This window comes from Ovis aries, chromosome 3 (genome assembly GCF_016772045.2).
Source record: "Ovis aries strain OAR_USU_Benz2616 breed Rambouillet chromosome 3, ARS-UI_Ramb_v3.0, whole genome shotgun sequence".
NCBI classification, from domain to species: Eukaryota; Metazoa; Chordata; class Mammalia; order Artiodactyla; family Bovidae; genus Ovis; species Ovis aries.
In genome coordinates this window covers 58,770,854-58,797,378 of record NC_056056.1, presented here as the reverse complement: position 1 = coordinate 58,797,378, position 26,525 = coordinate 58,770,854, and the positions used below count along the sequence as shown (strand labels likewise).

Sequence of the window (26,525 nt, the reverse complement as noted above, 5' to 3'; positions counted from 1 at the left end):
GAGGTTCTGGGTTCAAAAGGACTCAGCCTTGGGCAAGGTACTTCCCTTCCCTGGGCCTTGGTATTTTCATCTGTAAGCTGGCAATGAGACTGTCATAAGACAATGAATTCAAAAGTAGAGGGCTACCATATTTTTCCACAGCAGGGCAAAAAAAATAAAAAAAGCATATGAACCATTCATGAAAGATGCTCCTGGTTGCCCAGTCAAGTTTGAATGCCAAATCATGGGCAAATTGGGCTTGGAGTAGCCCTTCAGAGACTTAGGGTCTTCTGAGTGGTTCACCAATAGGGCTTCAACTTCAAGTCACCAGGTGCATTGCCACCAAGAAGCAGAATCAAACAATCCTTGGATGGTTTACTATGGCTAATTTCTCTTTAAATTGAAAATTGAAGGCAAGAGGAGAAGGGGGCAACAGAGAATGAGATGGTTGGATGGCATTATTGACTCAATGGACATGAGTTTGAGCAAACTCCAGGAGATAGCAAAGGACAGGGAAACCTAGCGTGCTGCAGTCCATGGTGTCACAAAGAGTTGGACACGACTAAGTGACTGAACAACATCAATTTCTCTTTAATGAAATAAATATTTCTGCAGGCATTCTTCCATAAATAAGTAAGGTAGAGTGCTAAAAAACCATATGGGAAGCTACATATTATTATCTCTCTAAACAAGCATCTTGGGCATAAGGGTGGCCTCTTTTGATGTCTGTCTTGGGAAGAGTTTGAATGTGTCTGGAGACCAGTCACACAGGTAGTATGCAAAAATTGCTGGGATTAGAATTGAACTCTTAACACCACAACCAGTATTCTTTCCACTATGGCAGGCACCTAGACTGTTACTGCAAAGGCACCTTCTCTCATACAACAGCCAAGAAGCTCAGGTACCACATGCCTGCTCAAAATTAGTGGATGCTTCAAAGCCAGAGCAGACACCGGTGATGATCTGAAGAAAGGGCCCCCAGGTTTCTGTGGCTGTGACAAGAAGGGCATTGGGTCACCACCACTTATGGGAGGGGTACACAGAAAGACCAGTCCCACTTGTGAATTTGATCCTCTCTACCTACCAGGGTAACTCCAGACACCAGTCCTTCTGGGGAGGATTCCATGAAGTCCAGGCCAGGGACCCCAAGAGGTTTAAGAAGGGAAACACAAATATACTGGGAAAAGATTGTCATCTAGGTCCAAAATAAACTTTCCTGTCTTGAGTGACTTTCTCAAGTGCTCAAAAGCCTAATGTCATGCATGCCCTTGCTTTCAGAATTAGGAAGGAAAAGGAAATCAGAGTCCAGGCTCCACTGGAGCATAAGCTTGTTTCTTGGCTGAGAACCAGAAACCATTATCTTTGGGGGGAAACCTGCTCACTGTTGATGGCTTATAGTCAACTTGCATCATCATAAGAGCTCGTCTCTAACAGTAAAAGAAATATTTCTTAGGCCTTATATCCCCGGTAGCTCAGACAGTAAAGGATCTGCCTACAATGCAGGAGACCCGGGTTCCATCCCTGGGTCAGGAAGATCCCCTGGAGAAAAGAATGGCTACCCACTCCAATATTCTTGCCTGGAGAATCTCATGGATAGAGAAGCCTGGTGAGCTACAGCCCACAAGGTCACAAAGAGTCAGACACCAACTGAGTGACTAACACTTTTCTTCACAACCCCAAGGCTCCCCCAGTCTGAACCATGGACAACCTGGGTTCATCATGTTTTCTGACTCTTCTCCATTTGCACCCCACCCCAAGTTCTATTCTCTGCCTTTCAGTCCCCTGATCTGTGCCTTCCAGGGGGCGAGGCTGACCTCTGAAGTTTTCATCACCAGATTCTTTGGTCGTCTGGCTTCTGGTTTAGCCAATGGAAGGAGATCAGAAGGTGGGAGGAGAGAGAAATTGGGGTATTTAGTCTCTTGGCTCCCTCTCTGCCTGACTGCGGTTCCAGCTGTGGCTGGTTTCTCTACAGGCACAGCTGAGCTGTTGGGCTGGGGGACAAAGGGCCCCCTCCCATGGCTACAGCTCTCATCAGCCACAGGAACAGCACTTCCTGCATCACCCCTCTAGCTCTAGAGGAGGTCATGATTTCATGTTGCTGCCCAGACCCTGGACACCTCACCATTCTTTTGTCAGTTTCTTCAGCTTTACCCACACTTCTATCAATTGCCCTTTTATTAAATTCTCTTAGGGTAACCCTTGAGTGTGCCTTCTGATTTCTGCTGGTAACTTGACTAACACATGCTCCTGACAGGTGCCTTCTCAGCCAATGATGCTTTGCAATGACCCCTAGATAGAAAATCTCAGGCATCAAGTTCGAAATTACACAGTAGCTAGAGGCTTATTTAACATATCTCAGCAACCTCAAGAAACATACAAAGACTCAGAAATCACTTTGCTACCTTCCTCATTACTTTGTCTTCTCTACACTTATTCTGGAATAAAATTTCAATTTTCTATCCAGATGAAATCCATGCTAGTTCAGGTCCAACAGTTTACTTTTGGTTTAAGTCAAATGTAGAGATGATACCCTACTGTCTCCCCATCCCCAGCACACCAACCCAAGTTAAAGACATACTCACTTGCCATTGTTAAATATGACAGTGCAGTTGGGCCAACAGTCATGGTTCACCAGGGCCAGGTTGGGGAAGACGCCCACGCCTACAGCCTGCAGGCCTCGCTGGTCACTGAGTGTGAAACCATTGCAGTTAATCTGCCCAGAAGAAAAGATGAGAGTCAGCTAACAGACCAGACTTAGTGCAGAACACTAACCAGCTGTTGAAAGTTTTTTTAAAAATAGAAAACCTGGTCTCATTCTGGAAATGCTTAGAGAGTTTGGAAACAAAACAGTTAGTCTCCTGATCTCTATGTGATTCCAAACGGCCCTCAAGATTAGTACCATGAGAGAGTCTCAATTTACACCATTACCTTGAAAGTCTGGGGTAGCTGTATTCTTAAAAAGTCCAAGACGGGAATTCTCCTGTGGCCCAGTGATTAAGACTCATTGCTTTCACTGCCATGGGCAGGGGTTCAGTCCCTGGTTAGGGATATAGGATCTCACAAGCTACACAGCAGCACCAGAAAAAGCCCCGAACTTCCTCTTATGTTGCAGAGATTGTGTACAATAATAAAATAATATCTGGGACACTGGGATGGTTAATTTTATGTCAATTTGGCTGGGCTGTGGTGGCCAGATTTGGTTAAACATGATTCCATATGTTTCTAAAAGGCGTTCTTTGGATGAGGTGAACATTTAAATCGGGAGGCTTAGAATAAAGGTGGTTAGCCTGCACAATGGAGGTGGGCCTCATATAATCAGTCAAAGACCTTCATAGAGCCAGACTGGTTCCCCAAGGAAGAAGGAATTCTTTCAGCAGACTGCCTTTGTACTTGAAACACAATTCTCCTTTTTGGGTTTTCAGCCTGCTGGCCTAACCAGCAGCCCCTACAATCACAAGAGGCAGTTCATTAAATCTCTTTCTCATTGGCTCTCTCTCTTTCTACACACACACACCCTTGTGGTTCTGTTTCTCTGGAAAACTCTATTACAGAAGCTCTGGCACATGGGGAGGACTCAGAGGTGCTGAGCATGATCATACTATTTTATTACAAGAATTCCCTCCTCAGCCCACTCACCAGCAGCCCAGAAGGCACTCAGCCTGCCAGATGAGAGACAAGTTTCCATAGCCCACAGCCTGAGTCTGCTGACCCACTGGGCTCCCATCCCCTCCTCCCTCATGACTTCAGGAGGCCTGGATTTGTGGCTCAAGACAGCGCTCTCCAGAAAGCCCCTACTCTCCTCTCCCTGGGTCCCCAAGATCAGCCCATTAGATCTGGAAAAAGAAAGAATCTTATTTCCAAAGTGCCTGGTCAGCAAAAAGAAATAGTGATTGGATCTTCATTTTATTTTCTTTCAAGATGGGGGGTGGTGGTGGTGGACCATGTTTAGTCTTTATTGAATTTATTACAATATTGCATCTGTTGTTCTGGGTTTTTTGGCCATGAGGCATGTGGGGGTCTTAGCTCCCTGACCATGGATGGAACCCATGCCCCCTGCATTGAAAGACAAAGTCTCAAGCACTGGACCACCAGGGAAGTCCCCCTGGGTCTTCATTTTCAATGTGGAGTAGAGAAAGTATAGGAAATGCAGATGAACAAGAGAGTAAATCACCATCCAAACATGCGATGGGAGATAAAGAGTAGTTTTCAGGTGGGATGTTGATTTCAGACGCCACAGGAATGACCTCATAGTAAAGCAAGACCAGAAAGAGAACTGGGTGAGAGCTCCTCATCTAAGGCCTCCTTCACCCTCCAGAGCTATTCTTGGCCTCCCCAGTCACACTTTCTCTTCTGATGCAGATCATGTTTAAAGTGTTTATTGAATTTGCTACAACATTGCCTGTTTTGTTTGGGGGTTGGTTTTTTGTGTTTTTTTTGATCAGTGTGATCTTAGCTCCACAACCAGGGATTGAACCTGCATCCCCTGCTTCGGAAGGGGAAGTAGTGACCACTGGACCACGAGGGAAGTGCCTCCCCTTCCTCTCTGACCTGGCAGCGCTGGGGTCGCTGCCCACCTCCACCCCACGCCACCGCCCACGTTGAGCGAACTCTTACGCACCACGCCGAAGATATGGGAGATGTACTGCATGCTGAACTGCTGGCTCTGCGGCGGCCAGTACTGCAGGAACGTGTCCACGTCCAGCCGCAGCTCCTTCTGCTCCTCCTCCCCGAAGTGCTCCACGTGGTTCTGCAGGTCGTCCACGGAGACCAGGCACCCCTCAGTGAGCCCGCTACCTTCTCTCTCCACCCGCCACATGATGCGTGCCGCAAGCCTGTGCAGAAGGGTGGAGTGAGTGAGGCCTTGCTGCGATCATTCTTTCCACAACCACTTGCTGAGTGCCTCCTGCTGCCTGGCGCGGTGTCGGGCTCAAGGTAACAGTTCTGAACTAGATGGATGGAATTTCTTGTGTCGTGAAGCGTCTTAGAGTGGTGGTTGGTGGTTTAATCACTAAGTCCTGTCTGACTCTTGCAATTCCATGGACTGTAGCCCGCCAGACTCCTCTGTCCATGGGATTTCCCAGGAAAGAATACTGGAGCGGATTGCCATTTCCTTCTCCAGGGGATCTAACACACCCAGGGATCAAACTCTTGTCTCCTGCATTGCAGGTGGATTCTTTACTGACTGAACTACTAGGGAAGCCCTCTTAGAGTCGGGGAGACCTAAGCTGAAAAGATAATCTAAACTGGTGCCAAGTGCTGTGCCCAAAATCAAACAGGGTGACCTGAGCGGGAGGGGGAGGGGAAGCCAAGGTGCTCAGCGGAGGCTGGAGGAGGCGCAAGGGGCTGCCAGTGGAGTGAACAGGAGCCAATTCTGTGCAGATGGGGAAAGAGCAGCAAATACAATGGCCCTAAAGAGAGGGAGAGCGCTTGGCATGATTAGAAGCAGCAAAGTGGGGACTTCCCTAGTGGTCCAGTGGTTAAGACTCTGAACTTCCACAACAGGGGACATGGGTTTAGTCCCTGGTTGCGGAGCTAAGATCCCACATGCTGCAGGGTCCAGTGAAAAGAAACAGGGGGAAAAAGAAACAGCAAGGTGCTGGGGCTAGGGAGCAAGGAGAAGAAAGCGAATAAAGGTGAAGACGGAAGCGGAAGCCATATTGTATGGTCTAGGAAACCATGAGAGGGGTCTGCGGACAGAGTGAGGTCCAGTTACCTGTTGTGGGGCCCTCAATGGGAAACCTTAAAAAGAAGGGCTAGCTTTTTGGTTTAGAGCTAAGATGGTGCCTGGTGGAAGAGAGGAGGGCCCGGCTTAAGTTGTTTGTCAAAATTTTTGATTGGCTCTCTTGATTTCCGTGCACATGGACAACGCATGATCACCATAGACCCCTGTCATGATGTAAGCACGTGGTAATCTGACCTTTAACTTGATTGGTAGAACTATGGAAAGTCCCTCGCAAAACGCCCCTGCTTGCCTATGTAAACCAGGAGCTTACGACAATAAAGCGGAACTGCTTAGACAGAACCCCTGTCGCGTCTGATTGTCTCTCGCTCGCGGAGGGGCTGGGTTGGCGGACAGCAGGCTCACTTTTCCTTGGGACCCCTCAGCTCTGCTGAGGGAAGTTCCACTGCCTCTCTCTTTCTGCGGAGCGCCCCCTGCAACCTGTGTCTCTCCTGACCCTGCAGCTGAGATGAGCACTGGAGAAGTTTGATGACTCCACTTCTTACTGTGTGACTCTGGGCAAGTTGCTTGCCCTCTCTGAACCTCTCCAATGGCGAGTAAAGTGCGGGTAATACACATTCCCTGCCATGCTAACCTCCAGAGTGCTGGTTCTCATACTGCTCTCCCTTTACAGAAGGCAGGAAGAGACCAAAGAAAGAGGCCCACCACTCCAGATTGGTGGTGGCATTCTGAACCTGCAGGGCACTCACTTAGAAAGCTTGTCTTGGGTGACCACAGATAAATAGATCTTTCACGATATACATGTATAGCAAATCAACACAATGTACAATACATTTAAAATATCAATATCTTATGACTTAATTACACCTCAATAAGAGGGAAATTTATAAATAAATAAAATTTCACATGAAATTACAAAAAGAAGGAGTAGGGGAAAAGAAGAAGTAAGATTTCAACAGATGGAACTAGGGAACAGGGGATGGGGAAGCTAACTAAGCAATATCATTTGGCAGTTTCCCATAAGTTACTCTGGGCTTTAACTTCACAGTTAAAATGCTCAGTTCAAATGCTCCAGCATCACCATCCCCATCTCCTCCACTCTCCATTGCCAGCTTCATAAGCACCTACCTGCAATCTAGCATCAGGTCCTACCCTGCTGGAGCCTCCTGCACTTGGTAGCTCTGGAATTAAGGTATTGGCGCAGAGATTTTTACAAATGCAAATGCCTTTCAGGTGTAGAGTCCAGAGAGCTAGTGTACAACCATGGGGATTAGTGGAGCTGTGATAATTTGAAAAGTTCTGTTTTTTTTTTTAAAGAGGTTAGTTGCTATTGAGCTTTCATTTTGCCAAGTCTTCACGTTTTTTCAAGAGAAGCCAGAAATCTTAATTTTTTTAATGTGTAACTTCCTAATTTTTTGACAAGCAGGTCAGTTTTTAATTGATTTTTGTTAGAGTGTACTTGATTTACAGCATTGTGTTAGTTTCAGTTGCTAACCATAAGTTTGTTTTCTACATCTGTGACTCAATTTCTATTTGGTAAATATATTTGGACCTTTTTTTTTTTAGATTCCTCATATAAGCCATATTATATGATAGGTCAGTTTTTTAAAATTAAACATTGAGGAGCCACATAGAACAAGTCTGCAGCCAGCTCCACCCAGTGGAAATTCCCTCATAAATGGGCTTCCCAGACCAAGTGGGGCGGGGCTTCCCTGATGGCTCAGATGGTAAAGAATCCACTCACAATGCGGTATACCTGGGTTCGATCCCTGGGTTGGGAAGAGTCCCTGGAGGAGGGCATGGCAACCCATGTCAGTATTCTCATCTGGAGAATCCCTGTGGACAGAGAAGCTTGGCAGGCTATAGTCCACGGAGTCGCAAAGTGTCGGACACAATTGAGTGACTAAGCACAGCCCAGACCAAGGGAGAGCACAGAAGCAGCACTCATAGTCTCTTTGGGGCTTTCTCCTGACTTGCTCTCAGCCCAGCTTGCTTGGACCGAGGCGTGGTGCCCCCGCTGCCGCCTCGCTCCTCACCTGACATTTGGGAATCCAAAGCACCCCCCCCCAGTGCCCAGCTCTCACCTGATGTTCTCGTTGGGCACCTTGCCATATCTCTTGATGGCCGAACATTCGTTCTTGTGGTTCAACCAAGCATCCTTCTGGCAGGTGCGGTCACAGTAGTGGGCAAACTTGCACTGCCCACATCGATGGAGCTTCTCCTGCCTCTTGAAGCAGGTGTGGCACACAACATTCACCAGGCTGGAAATAGAGGGAGAAAACTGTGACCTTGGGGCACCACACCAGCTGTTGGGAGACTGGCATTGGAGTATGGGCTCAGTGGGCTGCCCTTGTCTTTCTCAGCTTCAGAGTCCCACCTTTCAAAATGAGGGGCTTGGGTTTCCAAAGGTCCCTTCCAGCTGTAATCATTCTTTTTTATAATTCTGTTTATTTATTTTTGGCCCTTCTGGCTCTTCACTGCTGCGAGGGCTTTCTCTAGTTGCAGCAAGCAGGGGCTACTCGTTAGTTGCAGTCCCAGGGCTTCTCATTGTGGTGGCTTCTCTTGTTGCAGAGCGCAGGCTCTAGGGCTGCAGTAGCTGTGGGACTCAGACTCTAGAGCACAGACCCAGTAGTTGTGGCCCAAGGGATTGGTTGCTCCACAGCATGAGGGATCTTCCCAGATCAGGGATTGAACCCATGTCTCCTGTATTGGCAGGTGGATTCTTTATCACTGAGCCACCAAGGAAGCCCTGTAACTATTCTTTTGGCAGATATTTTTCAGTGAAACTAATGAAGGGAATGCTGTTGAACTCTGCATATAAACCCTTCAGTTTAATTCAGTAAGTATAGATTTATGACCTGTATGTGTTAGGCCCTGGGACTATCACAAGTTCTGGAGGAACAATTGAACCTGGGGTCACCAGGCAGCCTGAGCAGCACTATAAGAGGAGACACAGGGTGTTCCTGGGTCACAACATAGGAGTTCCCCTTTAGGAACCGGGGACTTTGTCTTCTAAGCCAAGGGAGTGGGTGGAAATTCCTCATAGTGCTCTTGCTGAGAGTCACAGGTCATTAGCACCATGGCATGGGAGAGAGCATTCTGTGTCACGTGTCCTTCTCGTTGTTGAAATAGACTGTCCTTTTCTCCAAAGAATAAAAAAGTCATAATTATCTACAGTATAATGGGACATGACCTGTTTTACCCAAAATGACATCTACACATTTATGTCATAATTCTGTGCATTTGGCAAGAGTAAGGATGACAGAGTTGCTGATGTCACCAGTGTTATGTGATGTGTTCTCTTGGCTCAGAAAGAAAGCGGAAGTGATAGGTGACCAACTCCACAAACTGCTGTGAGGTGCAATGCCAGTAGTTAATCATAAAGTGCTCAAGGGTTTGAAAGGTTAGTGCCTACTTACAGGTTAGGTTATTCCCATAGTAATGTCTTCCTCACTCCCTTGTATTCCCTGAAGACTTCGCAGCGAGAGAGGAAGAGTAGAATTACTTACAATTGCGCAGAATTGCAGCCCATTAATTACTTGAACAAGGAGTAGGCTAGGGACAGAGCCCCAAGATACTACAGTATAGACCTCACCCCATACCGGGTGATGGAGAGACCTTTACAACAATGTATACAATCCCTTATCAGGCCTTGACTTGATTCAGCCACCAGTTCAACAATGTCTTGCCTTCATTTTGTCTCATCAGAGTCTTTACAATCACTTTGTTATAATAAATGTTTAATTACAGTTCATAAGAAGAAAACGTGATCAATCTGAAATGATCTTTCTCCTAGTGAACTCATGGTGGGTCCCAAATGTTAACCATCAAATCATTGTCTACAGGCTCCCAATCTGTTTTAGATTCCATTTTACAATTTTTAAAGTTTGGGGAAAAAAAGCTACAAGGATATACTGTACAACACAGGGAATATAGCCAATATTTTGTCATAGCTATAAATGGAGTATAACCTTTAAAATTTGTGAATCACTGCATTGTACACATGTGACATATAATATCATACATCAACTATACTTTAATTAAATAAATAAAGTTCTAATACCACTTTCTAACTTATTTATTTTAAAGGAGTATAGTTGATTTACAATGTTTCAGGTATACAGTAATGTGATTCAGTTATACATATATATATATATATCCTTTTTCAGATTCTTTTCCATTATAGGTTATTACAACATATTGAATATAGTTCCCTGTGCTGTATAGTAGGTCCTTGTTGTTTATCTGTTTTCTATATAGTAGTGTGTATCTGTTAATCCCACATTCCCAATTTATCCTTCCCCACTTAAAACCACATCTTAGATTCCAGGAGAAAGACTGCTTCTGCCAGCCAGCTTAGCTGATGACCTTCACCAAGCCACATTTCTCCTCCTTAGTCTCATTTTTTCAGTCCCCACAAGAGTCCCACTTACACAGTGCTTTGCAATTTTCAGAGATATTTTTAAGCAATTCTCTTTTGTTAAACTGTCACAGCAACCCTTCAGTGTATGGGTCATCACTGTCTTCCCAGGGATATTATTCTCATAGGGGTCCCTGCTGCCTGACACTGTTCCCGGCACAGAAGGCAGAGGAAGCTCCCAAACCTACCTGCTTTGTGTACAGCCCTGAGTGTGCCCTGCCCCAGCCAGCGGGTCCCTGCTCACTCTTTCCTCTGCAGTCCTGGGTTGTATCATCTGTCAGAGTCAAGAGGGATGGAAAGGCAGCTGCTGCTCAGCTCCTTGTATGGAAATAACTGGTTCCTGGTCAGATAAATGCAAATAGAAGGCGCCTGCAAGGTGAACGAGCCCTCTGAAAACACAGCCAGAGAGGACTGGGCCAACTGTTCTGGCTTCCTGGGCTACCTAAAAACTTGTAGCCTGAGAGGAGGTCTCCCCTTAAAAATTTCAGGGGAGAGCATCTGTCTTAAAGAAATCACATCCAGGAGAGGGGTTCAGGATGGGAGGACACATGTATACCTATGGGCAATTCATGTTGTTGTATAGCAAAAACCATCACAATATTGTAAAATAATTATCCTCCAATTAAAATAATTAATTTTAAAAAAGAACATCACATCCCTCAAGTACCTGGATAACTTTACAATATTTTAAATTCCTTCTTCCTTCCTTGTTCCTCCCCATCTTTCTTTTTCACAATTTTTTATTGGGCATCATTTGCAACAGTGTGGATGGACCTGGAGGGCATTATGCTTAGTGAAATAAGTCAGAAAGAGAAAGATAAGTAATGTTTGTTATCACGTATCTGTGAAATCTAAAAAATAAAATCAACAGATGAGTATAACAAAAACAGAAACAGACTCACAGATGTAGAGAACAAACTAGTGGTTACTAGTGGGAAGAGGAAAGGTGGAAGGGTCGTGATAGGGATATGGGATTAAGAGACACAAACTACTGGGACTTCCCTCGCAGTCACATGATTAAGACTCAGCGCTTCCAATGCTGGGGGATGCAGTTTCAATCCCTGGTTGGGGAACTAAGATCCCACATGCTGTAATGCAGCCAAAAGATAAAAAAAAAAAATAAAAAATTTAAAACGAAGGTATAAAAAAAAAGTCTCATCGTAGTTGATAATGATTCCATGATCCTACCACCTCCTTCTGTAAAGACATTTTTTTTAAAAAAGAAATACAAACTACTATGGATAAAATAAATAAGCTGTAAGGAAATAAGCTATAAGGATACAACACAGGGAAATACAGCAAGTGTTTTGTAATAACTTTAGATGGAATATAATCTATAAAAATATTGAATCAGTGTGTCATACAGTTGAAACTAATATGATATTGTAAATTAACTATACTTAATTTTTGAATTTTTTGTTTTCTTTATATTTTTTACTATATTTCCATTTTTAAAAGTAAATTAAAAGTTCTAAGTTTATTAAAAAGCATTTATTGAGCATCTATTATGTGTCTTGCCTTGAGCTAGCTGACAGAGATAAAGAAGATACAGACTTTGCCTTCAAGCAGTCCCCAGTTTGGGCTGAAGCATAAACACATATAAGGAAGGTGAGGCATGCCCCCCAGGAATCCTGCTGCAGGATTCATGGTCAGGGAAGGAGGAATCTGGGAAGGCCATCACCGAGGAGGCTGGGAGGCACGGTTCTGACTGTCTGAAGATGAGCCGAGTTATACATAGAAGGTCAAGTGCTCTGCCACGGAGAGGCACCGGCATGAGTCAAGGGCTTCCATGGGGGAAGCAGTCAGGGCAGGTGTATCTAGCGGACAGGAGGAACTGTTTGACAAGATCACATTATCGGGAAATAATGTTGGAAAAATGACTGGACTGTGGGGGACCTAGAATGCATCTTTCAGTAATAAGACCTTATTCTACCGGCAGCGGGGCTGGGGTGGAGGGGACAGAAGGGGTCCAGTGGAGGCTTCTGCAGAGAGGAGAGACGTGGCCAGAGCTGGGACACTCAGTTTCTTTTTGCTGCTGCATACACCTGGTGTCATTTTCTAAAATTGTGTTTGTTTGTTTTTGGCTTTGCTGGGTCTTCGTTGCTGCTCGGGCTTTCTCTAGTTGTGACGGGGGCACTCTCCAGTTGCAGTGTTTGGCCTTCCCACTGCAGTGCCTTCTCTTGCTGCAGAGCGTGGGCTCTCGGCGAGTGGGCGTCAGCAGTGCTGTGTGTAGGCTCTAGAGCTCAGTGCTTGTGGCATTTGGGCTCTGTTGCTCCACAGCATGTGGGATCTTCCCGGATCAGGGATCAAACCCGGTATCTCCTGCATTGGCAGGTGGATTCTTCCCCACTGAGCCACCAGGGAAGCCCCCCAGTCTTGTTTTTAAATGGCCCATGTCAATCCTTAAGGGATTCACATTTGCACAATTATTTACCTTAGCGGAAGTTAGGTGGTGCTACATCCCTAGACCAGACCTAGAGATTTTTAACACTTCTTTGATTAAAATAGCAACTTTCAAGATTTTCTCTGCCACAGCTCCCAGGACAAGGCTCACACACCTCACTCAGACCTGGATGCACCTCCCACACTCTACCAAACCCCTCTTCCCAGACTCAGAACACATCTTCAGATGCAAATAAGAGAAGGTGACATTGTTTGGGGGACAACTTGGCATTTGACTTAATCTTTGCTTAAAAAGCTATTATCCCCAAACTTCTGCATGTAAGGATTAGTTAATAAAGTTTAGCAACACGGCTCACTATGGGTCATGCGACATATCAACATGTCTGACCTCTGCAGATGAATTAAAGTGCCAAATTAAAGATACATGTCTAAATCTACTCTGTGGTTATCCTTAACACCAAATGCAAATGTTGAAGACTGTAACCCGAATACTTTCACAGTTACTCATTCATTTTCTGAACTATCTGCTCAGGAACTTCTCTAATCCCTTTATTAAACTATTTCCATTTATAGCATCATTTATATCCCACCACTTACCCACCAGCTGTTACCAGATTAAGGTCACACATGTATTTGTGCATATGCCATGGTTAATTCTGGTGTTCCCATGGGTCCACATAGAATTACATGGGCTGCAAGCCCAGCTGTCTCTATTGGACCTGAAGAAGCTCATAGCTGGCTTAATTTTCAAAAAAGCCCAGCTGACAGTAATTTGTTCTAAACTATCTTTCTTGTGAAATTCTCAGAGAATGAACTTCTGTTGTCGGGGGAAAGGATGAGGAGAAGGGACAGTTAGGGAGCTTGGGATGGACATGTACACACTGCTCTATTTAAAATGGATAACCCACAAGGACCTACTGAATAGCACAGGGAGCTCTGCTCAGTGTTACATGCAGCCTGGATGGGAGGGAGTTTGAGGGAGAATGGATCCATGTGTGTGTATGGCTGAGTCCCTTCACTGTTCACCTGAAACTGTCACAACTTTGCTTGTTAATTGACTATAATACAAAATAAAAAGTTTTTTAAAAATCTTTATTTTTCTCATATTTTCATCTTTGATTTTCCCTGCTCAGATGGATAGATAGGTTCTCTTGGGCACTTCCAACTCTTTAAACAGAATTATTTAGGAGTTGGTCAAGAACTTTAAAATAAAAAATTCACTGTCCTTTTCACTTCTTAACATCATGTGTGAAAAACTGGATTAATAGGAAGTGCATATTATTGGTTGAAGTAAGCTGAAAAATAGCCCCCCAAAATGTCAATGTCCTACTCCTGGAAACTACATGAATTACCTTACATAGCAAAAGGGACTTGCGGATGAAGTTAAGATTAAGAACCTTGAGACGGGAAGGTAAAACTGAATCATCTGGGTGAGTGTAACGTAATCACTAGGGTCCTATGAAGGATGCAGGAGGTCAGAGGAGAAGATGCTATACAACTGCTTTAAAGCCCAGAGATGCAGGCAGCCTATAGAAGCTAAAAAAAAATCTTGGAAACATAGTCCTGTTTTATTTCAGCTAATAAATTTGTGTTGTTTAAACCACTAAATTTGTGATAATATTTTATACCAAGAGTAGAAAACTAATTGGGGCTTTCCAGGTGGCTCAGTGGTAAAGAATCCACCTGCTGATGCAGGAGACATCAGTTTGTTCCCTGCGTTAGGAAGATCCCCTGGAGAAGGAAATGGCAACCCACTCCAGTATTCTTGCCTGGGAAATTCCATGGATAGAGGAACCTGGCAGTCTACAGTCCATGAAGTTGCAAGAGTCAGACACAGCTTAGTAACTAAACAACAACAAAGGAAACTAATACATTGGTTTATTATTAGAAACATTTTTTTCCTGTATCAAAGTGAAAGTGTTAGCCACTCAGTCGTGTCCAACTCTTTGCAACCCTGTTGACAGTAGCCCTCCAGGCTCCTCCGTCCATGAATTTCCTCAGGCAAGAATAATGGAGTGGGTTGCCATTTCCTTCTCCAGGGGATCTTCCCAACTCTGGGATTTAACCCAGGTTTTCTGCGTTGCTGGCAAATTCTTTACCATCTGAGCCACCAGGGAAGCCCCTTTCCCTGTATAGTCACATGTATATTTCTGTTTCTTACCTACAAGTCTCTGGATCTAACCTTTCTCAGGCCCCAGAACCAGATCTTGATTCTGCTGCAATTAATAGATGTATATTCTTTCTTTTATTACGACTAAATATTAATAATTGAATTGACAAGAACAAAAGAAAATTAGGTAGGCAGTAGTAGGCCCACTTGTAGGGGTTGGGTGGTTGGGGAGGATAGTGAAAAGCGATGACAGACAATACCCTGGGAGACTCAACCCCTGCCCTGGCCTGTGTGACCCGGGAAAGCCTCACTAAGCCTCAGTTTCCCCATCTGTAAGAAAGAGGACTTGAATGAATTTGATGGGTCTCAACCTTCTTCTAGGTTGAGGACCATTTTGAAAGTAATAACTTTCTCCCCAGAAATAAAAAGCATGCATGCACATCCACGTACATTTTGATCCTCTCATTACAGGTGCTTCCCTAGCTAAGGATCCAAGGACCCAGTCAGGAACCCATAGACTACAGATTCTCTAAATGTAAGACATCTGGGACTTTATCAAATAAAAAGAAGAAAAAATTGAATAGTATTTCTGGCTTCTAGAACTGCCCACGAACACTTTCCTTATAAAAAGTACATTTGTTGTATTTGATGCTAAATTAAATCAAAACAAGCTTTATTCCTATATTAGCCTAACACCCCTGTCTTGCCACACTGTAGTCCCTTGCATGTACTGAAAAAAATGGTATAACTCAGAAAATCTCAGGTTGGAAGAGATCTTCAGTGTCCTATGATCCAATTCCCCTCGATGGCCCGACACGTACTCTACATCATCTGTGTTGTCATCGAGAAATACACACTTTTCACTTCCAGACTGCCAACAACCCTTTTCTACCTAGAAGGTAATAGAACTCAGTGTCAGGGGCTCAAAAGCTTACAGATGCTCCAGGGAAAGCTTTGGAACTAATAACATCTTTTTTGTTGTTCAGTCCCTCAGTCATGTCCGACTCTTTGTGACCCCATTGACTATAGCATGCCAGGCTTCCCTGTACTTCACAGGGAAGCCCTGTAGTAATAAACAAACGAGCTACAATATAATTTTTAAGTGAGGGCATCAACAGAAAATAGACAAATTGCAGAAGAAGAAACGTAATGACCAATAGGCATATTTAAAAGACCTTTCACCCCCTTAATAATAATAATAAATTCAAACAAAATAATGCTGGGCTTTCCTGGTGGCTCAGTGGTAAAGAATCCACCTGTCAATGCAGAGGACATAGGTTCAATCCTGGTCTGAGAGGATCCCACACGCAGCAGAGCAGCTAAGCCCTTGGGTCACCACTATTGAGCCTGCGCTCTAGAGCCTGGGAACTGTAACTACTGAGCCTATATGCCCTCAAGCCTATACTCTACAACAAGAGAAGCCACCAAAATGAGAAGCCTGAGTACCACAACTCGAGAGTAGCCCCTGCTCGCCCCAGCTAGAGAAAAGCCCACAACAAAAATCCAACACAGCCAAAATAAATAAATAAAATTATATTAAAAAATAATAATAATTCTAAAACAAGTTTTAAAGGTTAGTGTTAGTCACTCAGTCGTGTCCGACTCTTTGTGACCCAGTGGACTGTAGTCCACCAGGCTCCTCTGTCCATGGAATTCTCCAGGCAAGAATACTAGAGTGGGTTGCCATTTGCTTCTTCAAGGGATCTTCTCCCAGGGATCAAACCAGGGTCTCCTACATTGCAGGCAGATTCTTTACCATCCAAGCCAGCAGGGAAGCTCCTAAGAATGAATGTCTGCCATTACAGGAAGACGCAGGTTCAATCCCTGGTCTGGTAAGACTCCCACATGCCTCGGACAACTAAGCCTATATAAAATTAAGTACAGAGCAAAAGGAGAAGAGAGAAACATTAAACAACTCAAGCTTATCCACCATGCTTGGGGGCTCACCCACTTTCAAAGACCAAATCCATGAAAGATGACTCCTTGGTAAATTGACCTTATCCACCTACTTTGCCTTCATCCCCTTCCAGCATGAAACTCAGAATCCCCCAAAAGCATGACACACAGGCTCCCTTCTAAACGTCAGTTTTGGTTGATTCACAGTGGCTGCTGCTAGAAAGAACAGTGAGGCCAAGTTGGAGTTCAGGAAGAAGGTGTTGCCTGATTGATTAGCCATGTCTCCCAGGGATCCTGGTGCCCAAGTGCTGCTCATTTGCCAGGTCTCAATGGATTATCTCTGTTTTATTCTTGGCCTTTTATGTTTAAGCAGATGACCTGTTTTTCCAACCAACCAAATTAAAGCGATTTTAACCAGACCTAAGGGCTATATAACAAAGGCCTGAAGAGCTGCTCTGAATGCTAAGCCCAGTCTATTCTAACAAAGACACAATTCGACTTGCAAGTCAACATGACACAGTGCAGCATTATATTTTAAAGCTAAATATATCATGCATTATGAACCAGAAATTCCACTCCTAGGATACACATCCCATGTATCTGTTGACCAAGAGATAGAAACAAACATGTCCCATAGCAACTACTTGCAGGAGGATGGAAACATAAGTTGTGGTACATACACATACAGAGCTTACCCATTTTGTTAGTTACACAAAACCATATGGATAAATAATAGAAGAACACTTGAACGAAAGAAGCAAGAGCATAAAACCACCTATAGCTGTACACCTCGGCATGTTGATGTATGGCAAAACCAATACAATATTGGAAAGTAAAAAAAAATAAATAAATAAACAATAAAATTTTAAAAAAGATGAAAAACAAGCTATAAAAGCTAAATTATTTGTTGTTTAGGAATATGTACATATATGGCAAAACTATCATTGAAAACACAGGGGAATAAGTAACACAAAATTCAGACTACTACTGTAGTTACCTTTGGGGCAAGTATGGGACAGGATAGGGAAAGATAGGCAAGATGAATGTGATAGAATGTTCTAGTTAAGTAGGATGGTGGTTTCACAGGGGTTCATTTATTGTAATGCTTCATGTATGTTTGTGTGTGTACTCAATCACTCAGTCGTGTCTGACTCTTTACAATCCCATGGACTTTAGCTGGCCAGACTCCTCTGTCCATGGAATTTTCTAAGCAAGAATACTGGAATGGGTTGCCATTTCCTACTCCAGGGGATCTTCTCAACACAGGGATTGAACCCTCGTCTGTTGCATCTCCTGCATTAGCAGGCAGATTCTTTACCACTGTGCCACCTGGGAAGTCCTGTAATGATTCACAGAATATATACATATACATACATATATATTTCATGTATTGTTTGCAAGAAGAGATTTTCATTTAATGCACTACTCAACTAAAGATAAAATCTTCATTTTGGAAGGTAATGCAGATAGTCTGGTTTGCAGTAACACAGTGTTAGAAAATGCTTCTTTCATAGGGTGACTTTTGTGGGTCACCTGGTCTACCTCCCCAGTCAGGTTTCTCCCTTACAGTGGCTGAATCTCACCAAGGCCCTAAAATTGGAGTGAAGATAGGATGAGCAAAGCTTTCCTCTGATGCTTCTCTAGGCTGTCTCAGGTACACCCGAGCAGTTCCCTCATCTCTGCAGTGATGAGTTTGGTTATATCTCTTATTTTTTAATTATGAATCAGTCATTTCAATTTCTATGTTTCTTTCTTTTTTATTGAAATATAGTTGACTTGAAATGTTGTATTAGTTTCAGGTGTACTAGGTAAATCACTTTTAAAAATAATCTTTTCAATTTTTTAAATCATTTTAAAGATCATTTACTCTAATCATCCTAATCTTTATTATTATTATAACAATAAGATTTTATTAGCATTTTATCTGCAACATGCACTAAAGTTGTTTTTATATAGTTATTATTTCAAATGAATGATGAATTTTTTGTAATAAGAAAAACATGCAAACAATCTGAATGTCCATTTATACAGGAATGGTCAGAAAGTATGCAGTCTTAAACTCTACAAAGAGAGTATAGTAACACAGAAGATACCTAAATCATTATATGAAAATCTTCCCAGGTTGGGAAGTGGTAAAAAAAAATCTGCCTGCCAGCTCAAAAGACACAAGAGGGGGAGGTTTGATCCCTGGGCCAGGAAGATCCCCTGGAGTTAGAAATGGCAACTCACTCCAGTATTCTTGTCTGGAAGATTCTACAGACAGTAGCCTCATGGGCTATAGTCCATGGGGTCCCAAAGAGTCAGACATGACTGGGCATGCTCGACGTTTAGATAAGATCCCAACTAATAGTACAAATAAATGAAACCTATGTTTTAAAATGGGTTTCCCTGGTGACTGAGTGGTAAAGAATCTGCCTGCCAATGCAGGAGACTCAGGTTCAATCCTTAGCTTGGGAAGATCCCTTGGAGAAGGGAATGGCAACACACTCCAGTATTCTTGCCTGGGAAATCCCATGGATAGAGGAGCCTGTGGGGTCACAAAGAGTCGGACATGACTTAGTGAATAAACAACAACAACGTTTTAAAATAAGCTGGAAGGAAATAGACAACCATGTCAATGTTAGCTTCGTGTGAACATACATTTTTTTCTTCCTAAGTTTTACTCTTGTAATAGAAAGAAAATCCACTCAACTTCAGACACTTTTGAAAGGGAAACTGATTGGCAATGTTGGTTTTTAGGGAGTTGAAGACACCCATGGATGTTCTATAAAAGGCAAGATGGTGACTCAGTAGTAGTACTAAGATCGTTGTTCAGAGTTCTTGTGTTTCTAGCTTTTTCTGTCTTAATTCTGAATCCAATTGATTCCTCAACTGCTCCCAACACACCCACACAAGTAAATAAAGTAAGATACACTCCCCCTGAAGAAGTATTACTGTCATCTCAGCCTTTCTAAATTCCTCAGCTGTAGCTAGCCATATACTCCATTCTCAGCCTTTTCCCTGAAGGTCTTGGTGGGCAGGAAGAAATGAGAATTTGAATGCTACTTAAATTATCTCTGAAAAGCTGTGCCTATTCTCAGGATGGTCATACAGTGAGTCAACCACCAAATCGAGGTTATCAGAGGCCTTCTTAATTTAGACCGCATCAGTGTCAGTCAGGTCACCCCAATTTGGGGGCTCAGAGAACACTGTCATAACGTTATCACAATGGAGGGTTTTTTAAAAATAAAGATTATTACTACTGGTTCGGGAAGATCCACTGAAGGAGGGTATGGCGACCCACTCCAGTGTTCTTTCCTGGAGAATCCCATGGACAGAGGAGCCTGACGAGCTACAGACCATGGGGTCACAAAGAGTCGGACACGACTAAAGCGACTGAGCACGCACACATGCAAAAGTGTGGTGGGCAAGTACGGACGGGACTGTAGGGGGAATGGGAAGGTAAATTTAATAGATCCTCTTTGCAGGGCCTATTAAAATGGAAAACTGCGCACTCCAAGGCACAGTGATTTCTCTCCTAGCCAGTTCTCCTAGAAAATAATCACACATGCATGCAAGTGGACGTGGTCAAGGATTTCAATCACAGAAACATTTGTTTGTATGAAAAATTGGAAACCACCAAATGTCTCTCAACGGGACAATAGATTTTCAAAAGTTCATATATTCATACGGTAAAATACCCACAGCAGTTAAAATTGGTGGTCCATAGCATATGGATCAACATGGATAGATATACATGTGGGCAAAAAAAAAAAACCCGCAGATCTTTGAGGATTTAAAAGAAGTGGCTATAGACTTAATGGTTTCCATGAGGATAAATATCAAGACATGTTGTTTAGTGAAAGGAGCAAGTTCAAGGATAACGTCGAAAGTATGATATTATTGGGAGTTCCCTAGTGACCTAGTAGTTTGGATTCTGTGCTTTCAGTGCCATGTCCCAGGTTCAATCCCAGGTCAGGGAACTGAGATTTCCCCAAACCACACAGTGTGGCCTGGAAAAAAAAAAAAATATATATATATATATATATATATATATAGTGCCATTTCTGTTAAAAAGAAAAAACAAACTACAGCTACGCATTTTGATAAGTACAGATATATATATATATATACACACACACACATATATATATACACACATGTAGAGAGATGTAATAGTACAAGAACATTCTAGAAGGAAACATATTAAAGTCAAAACAAGGATTACCTCAGAGGAAAGACAGAGGAAACTGGGACCTGGGGTGGGAAACATGAAACAGGGTTATAGGTCATTGGTGATATTCTACTTTTCAAAGGTAAATGGATTCCAGTGTTACTTGTGTGTTTGTAATTACTTTTTAAAAGTCTCAGAAATTACGTAATCTTCTAATATATTTATTACACCTCCAAGCAAAAAATATGGAGCGTTCCATAGAAGAATGTCTCCTGGACACCACACCCCCTTTTCATTCCCTTTCCCTCCGCCATCTGCACACACAGCACTCCCACTCAGGCAAGTTCACTTATGTTCTGAGTGCTTGTGTTGTGCTTAGTCGCTCAGTAATGTCCAACTCTTTGCGACCCCATGGACTGTAGCCCGAGAGGCTCCTCTGTCCATGGGATTCTCCAGGGAGGAAAACTGGAGTGGGTAACCATTTCCCTCTCCAAGTGATCCTCCCCACCCAGGGATTGAACCCAGGTCTCCTGCATTGCAGGCAGATTCTTTACTGTCTGAGCCACCAGGGAAGCCCAGTATCCTGAGAGTATGCCCTACAGCCTTCAATCACCTTTGCAACCCTCCTAGGCACCAGAGCAAATCCCATTGACCATGACCCTTTGCAGAAAAAGTATTGTCAGCAAACAGCTGTGCATGTACTCTTCATTATCAATAGCCACATGAATTGTATCCCTTTCCATGACCAGTTTCTTATTAATTGGAGGATAATTGCTTTACAATGTTGCGTTAGCTTCCGCTGTACAACAATGTGCATCAGCTATATGTATACCTATACCCTCTCCCTCTTGAGTCTCCCTCCCACCCCAACCCTATCCCACCCCTCTAGGTCATCATATCACCAGGCTGAGCTCCCTGTGTTTACAGCAGCTTCCCACCACCTACCTATTTACACACAGTAGTGTATATATGTCAGTGCTACTCTCCCTCAATTTTGAGAGCAAAGAATTTGAGAGTGTGGCACTGGCCAAATCACCAGGAGGAAAGAAGGCAACAACCCACATTCCATACCTGTCAAAAACCACAGCGGAATAAGCCCGCTCGGCGAAGATGATGTCGGCAGCACAGAACTCCTTCGTGGCCTTCAGACCTCTGCCTTTGCCCTCAGCAGTGAAGACCTCCACATTCTCCATTTCCCCTATTGTCATCTCAGAGTCTTCGGGCAGCTCGGCAGATATTTAAAACTGAGCCAAGTCCCTTGTCCTCGCAGCTATTTCAGCACCTTCAGCATCCCAAAGAGCAAGTCTATAAATGGATAAGCACCTCCCCTTCCCTACCCCCTCCAGCCCCTGGGCCCTCTCTCACTCCCCCTTCTGCTTCTTTTCCTGGAGACCGGGATAGGGCAGGCCAGAGGACAGTGACCCAGGAAGGATCCCCTCCACCTCCCAGCCAAGCTGACGAAGTAGAAAAAGACCATGGGCTGGTGTGCTTCTCAAATTGGGCCTGAAAATTTTGGAAAAGTTCCTTTGCAAGGAGTAGCTAAGTCCTGGATTGCAGTCGTGCTCAGCTTTAGTTGGAATGGGCAGCACTTGGTCAGTAGGGTATTTTTAGCAACCAGATGCCTCTGTCAATCCAAAGCAGAGACAGCTGAAGTGGTCCAAGAGAAGAGACGAGGTGATGCTTGCTGCTCTGGGACCCTTCAGCTGTCAGGCTTGGACTTTCTTAAGTGAGATGGGCCCCTTGTTTTCTCCATGGGTAGACTATTGGCAGAAAGTAACAGATGCTAATCTGACCCTTTGCCATATATATAACCTCTCTTCCCTGGTGGCTAAGACAGTAAAGACTCTGCCTGCAATGCAGGAGAGTCGGGTTCAATCCCTGGCTCAGGAAGATCCCATGGAGTAGGGAATGGCAACCCATCCCAGTATTCTTGCCTGGAGAATCCCGTGGACAGAGGAGCCCAGCAGGTTACAGTCCATGGGGTCGCAAAGAGTCGGACATGACTGAGCAACTAAGTACTCTCTAGGTTCCAAGGGGCCTCCCTCTTCTCTAATATTCCTTGGCTCTCCCACAGTGCCCCACCCAGGGCACGGAGGTCTGAGCATTCTCTGATGAATGTAGCTATGTTGGACCACAGGATGTGTTATGAAAGGAAGGCAGCTTTGAAGATGAAAGCCCTCATGTCAATCATTCTGTCAAATCTCCCTTAAACATCATGTCTGCTACCAGAAAAGTACCAATACCTTCTTTACCAGGAATGAGGACATTGGAAGGATTAGTCTAAAATCTCAGCTATTGAACTGGATGCCGCTCATCTTGCTCACCAGACAGCTCTCACTGAGGTTGAAAAGAAAGACACTTGCAGATCTGGAGCTATGGTTTATCTTTTTAGGTAATATTTTTAGTTTCTGGGATGCATCTGTTTACGGATTTCTGTGCTCTGGGTTTCTGTAAGTGTACTAGTTTACAAGCACTGGCTTCTGAGTTAGACAGGTCTGCATTTGAATTTTGAGCCTTCTAGGACCATGGGCTTCCCAGGTGGCACTAGTGGTAAAGAACCTGCCTGCCAGTGCAGGAGACATAAGAGACCCCGATTCAATCCCTGGGTGGGGAAGATCCCCTGGAGAAGGGAATGGCAACCGACTCTAGTATTCTTGCCTAGAGAATCCAATGGACAGAAGAGCCTGGCAGGCCACAGTCCATAGGATCACAAAGAGTCGGAGATGACTGAAGCAACTTAGCGGGACAACTTTGAGATAGTACCTGTAAAACAAGGGTGATAATTTCTATCTCACTGGTAAATGAGATAATAGGTACGGTGGACATGACATAGCATTTGGCTGTGTTCATACCGAACTTACTAAATGATAGCAAATTTATTTATTCTGTCCATTTTCTTCCTCAAAACCATCAAGATACATTCAAAATTCTAATGTGTCTTCAACCTAATTGTATCTCCTGACGCTTCTTTGCTCTTGTAAGCAGCTGGAGAATTGTCTGCCAGACCTTGCATGCATGCTACGTCACTTTAGTCGTGTCCGACTCTTTGCGACCCCATGGATGGTAGCTCGCTAAGCTCCTCTGTCCGTGAGATTCTCCAGGCAAGGATACTAGAGTGGGTGGCCATGCCCTCCTCCAGGGGATCTTCCAGGGATCGAACCCAATTCTCTTGTGTCTCGTGCATTGTCAGGTAGCTAGCACCACCTGGGAAGCCATCTCCATGTATCCCAGGTTTTAGGTCATAACACATAGTGCCTGGAACTAGAGAATAATTCAGTGAACTCTGATCTATTCCGAAGGGCAAAACACATTAAGACATTTAAAACTGGGTGCCCCCAAAAATAAACATCACCTGCTCTCCGGGAAAAACAAAAGCGATTAAATAGGAGTTCTTCAGGTTAGTCTCAAATGAATGTCTATACCCACGTTGCCTGGCAACAGCCAGGGTCCACCCTTGGGAGCCAGCAGCTCTGCCTGGTAGAGATAACTTTGTTCTTCTTTAGACACAGGTTCAGCCCAACCCAGGGTCAAGGAAGACATCTATCTGCCCGAAGTCAGAAAGAGAGATGGAGCATCAAGCTTGGTTCTTTAGTTTCAGTGAGTCTCAACCTTTTCAGAACAACAAGATTATATTATTAAAACATGGTAGAGGGTGGTGCAGTGGATGAGAATGCAGGGGACATAAGTTCAGTCCCTGGTTCGGGAATATTCCATATCCCATGGAGCAACTAAATCCGTATGCTATAACTACTGAGCCTCAGAGCTGCAACTACTGAAGCAGACATACCTTTGGCCTGTGGTCTGCAATAAGAGAAACCACCACAACGAGAAGCCAGTACGCCACAACTAGAGAAAGCCCACACAAACCAACAAAGACCCAGTGCAGCCTAAATAAAGAAATAAATAATTTTTAAAACATGGTAGACAGAATAATGGTTCCCCAAAGATACTTAGGTCCTGCTCCACAACCCTGTGAATATATTATCTTACATGACAAAAGGGACTTTGCAAGTGTGATTAAATTAAACCTCTTGAGAGAGGAAGGTTATCCCTGGATTGTCCAGTTGGCCCAGTGAAATCATAAGAATCCTTATAAGAGGGAGTTGGGGGATGGTCAATGTCAGGTGGAAATGTAACAATGGAAGCAAGAAGATCAGAGTCAGAGAGACGTTTGAAGACGCTATATGATCGGCTTTGAAGACGGAGGAAGGAGCTATGAGCAAAGAAATGTAGGTGCCCTCTATAAACTGGAAAAGGCAGGGGTATAGCTGCTCCTCCAAGAGCCCCCAGGAGGAGCATGGCCCTGATGACACTTTGATTTAAACCCAGTGAACCCTCTGTTTCTGGCTTCTGACAACTGAATTCTAATATGATAAGTTTATGTTATTTTAAATCACTAAGTAATTTGTTACTTGAACTTCCAGATGTTCAAGCTGGTTTTAGAAAAGGCAGAGGAACCAGAGATCAAATTGCCAACATCTGCTGGATCATGGAAAAGCAAGAGAGTTCCAGAATACATCTATTTCTGCTTTATTGACTATGCCAAACCCTTTGACTGTGTGGATCACAATCAACTATGGAAAATTCTGAAAGAGATGGGAATACCAGACCACCGGACCTGCCTCTTGAGAAACCTATATGCAGGTCAGGAAGCAACAGTTAGAACTGGACATGGAACAACAGACTGGTTCCAAATAGGAAAAGGAGTACGTCAAGGCTGTATACTGTCACCCTGCTTATTTAACTTATATGCAGAGTACATCATGAGAAACGCTGGACTGGAAGAAGCACAAGCTGGAATCAAGATTGCTGGGAGAAATAGCAATAACCTCAGATATGCAGATGACACCACCCTTATGGCAGAAAGTGAAGAGGAACTAAAAAGCCTCTTGATGAAAGTGAAAGAGGAGAGTGAACAAGTTGGCTTAAAGCTCAACATTCAGAAAACGAAGATCATGGCATCTGGTCCCATCACTTCATGGGAAGTAGATGGGGAAACAGTGGAAACAATGTCAGACTTTATTTCCTTGGGCTCCAAAATCACTGCAGATGGTGACTGCAGCCATGAAATTAAAAGACGCTTACTCCTTGAAAGGAAAGTTATGACCAACCTAGATAGCATATTGAAAAGCAGGGACATTACTTTTCCAACAAAGGTCTTTCTAGTCAAGGCTATGGTGTTTTCAGTGGTCATGTATGGATGTGAGAGTTGGACTGTGAAGAAAGCTGACTGCTGAAGAATTGATGCTTTTGAACTGTGGTGTTGGAGAAGACTCTTGAGAGTCCGTTTCACTACAAGGAGATCCAACCAGTCCATTCTGAAGGAGATCAACCCTGGGATTTCTTTGGAAGGAATGATGCTAAAGCTGAAACTCCAGTACTTTGGCCACCTCATGCGAAGAGTTGACTCATTGGAAGAGACTCTGATGCTGGGAGGGATTGTGGGCAGGAGGAGAAGGGGACGACAGAAGATGAGATGGCTGGATGGCATCGCCGACTCGATGGACATGGGTTTGGGTGGACTCTGGGAGTTGGTGATGGACAGGGAGGCCTGGCGTGCTGCGATTCATGGGGTTGCAAAGAGTCGGACACGACTGAGCGACTGAACTGAACTGAATTTGTTAAAAAGCAGCAATAGGAAACTAACACATACAGTATTATACTTTGTTTTACATTACAGTAAATATTATATAAAATCCTTTTTGATGTATGAAATTAAATTTATAGAGAATATAATGTGTTAGTTCTTGAACCTAAAAAACATAGATTACTAACTCCTCTGGGGCTTCCCTGGTGGCTCAGATAATAAAGAATCTGCCTGCAGGGCAGGAGACCCAGGTTCAATCCCTGGGTCAGGAAAATCCCCTAGAGAAGGGTATGGCAA

The 26,525-nt window shown here is 43.9% G+C and overlaps 1 protein-coding gene across 2 annotated transcripts in view; it reads right to left on the bottom strand.

Moving 5' to 3' along the window:
• SMYD1 (SET and MYND domain containing 1) overlaps positions 1–21,887 on the bottom strand; it is a 46,172-nt gene extending 24,285 nt beyond the window's left edge. For both annotated transcript variants that reach the window (XM_004005897.6, XM_012169765.5), the window contains exons 1-4: positions 21,713–21,887; positions 7,744–7,920; positions 4,598–4,811; positions 2,562–2,692 (exon numbers count right to left, since the gene is read on the bottom strand). In XM_004005897.6, coding sequence (XP_004005946.1) covers positions 2,562–2,692; positions 4,598–4,811; positions 7,744–7,920; positions 21,713–21,849 — 659 coding nt within the window. In that variant the 5' untranslated portion in view covers positions 21,850–21,887. The remainder of the gene's footprint in view (positions 1–2,561; positions 2,693–4,597; positions 4,812–7,743; positions 7,921–21,712) is intronic.
• Positions 21,888–26,525: the final 4,638 nt, after the last annotated feature.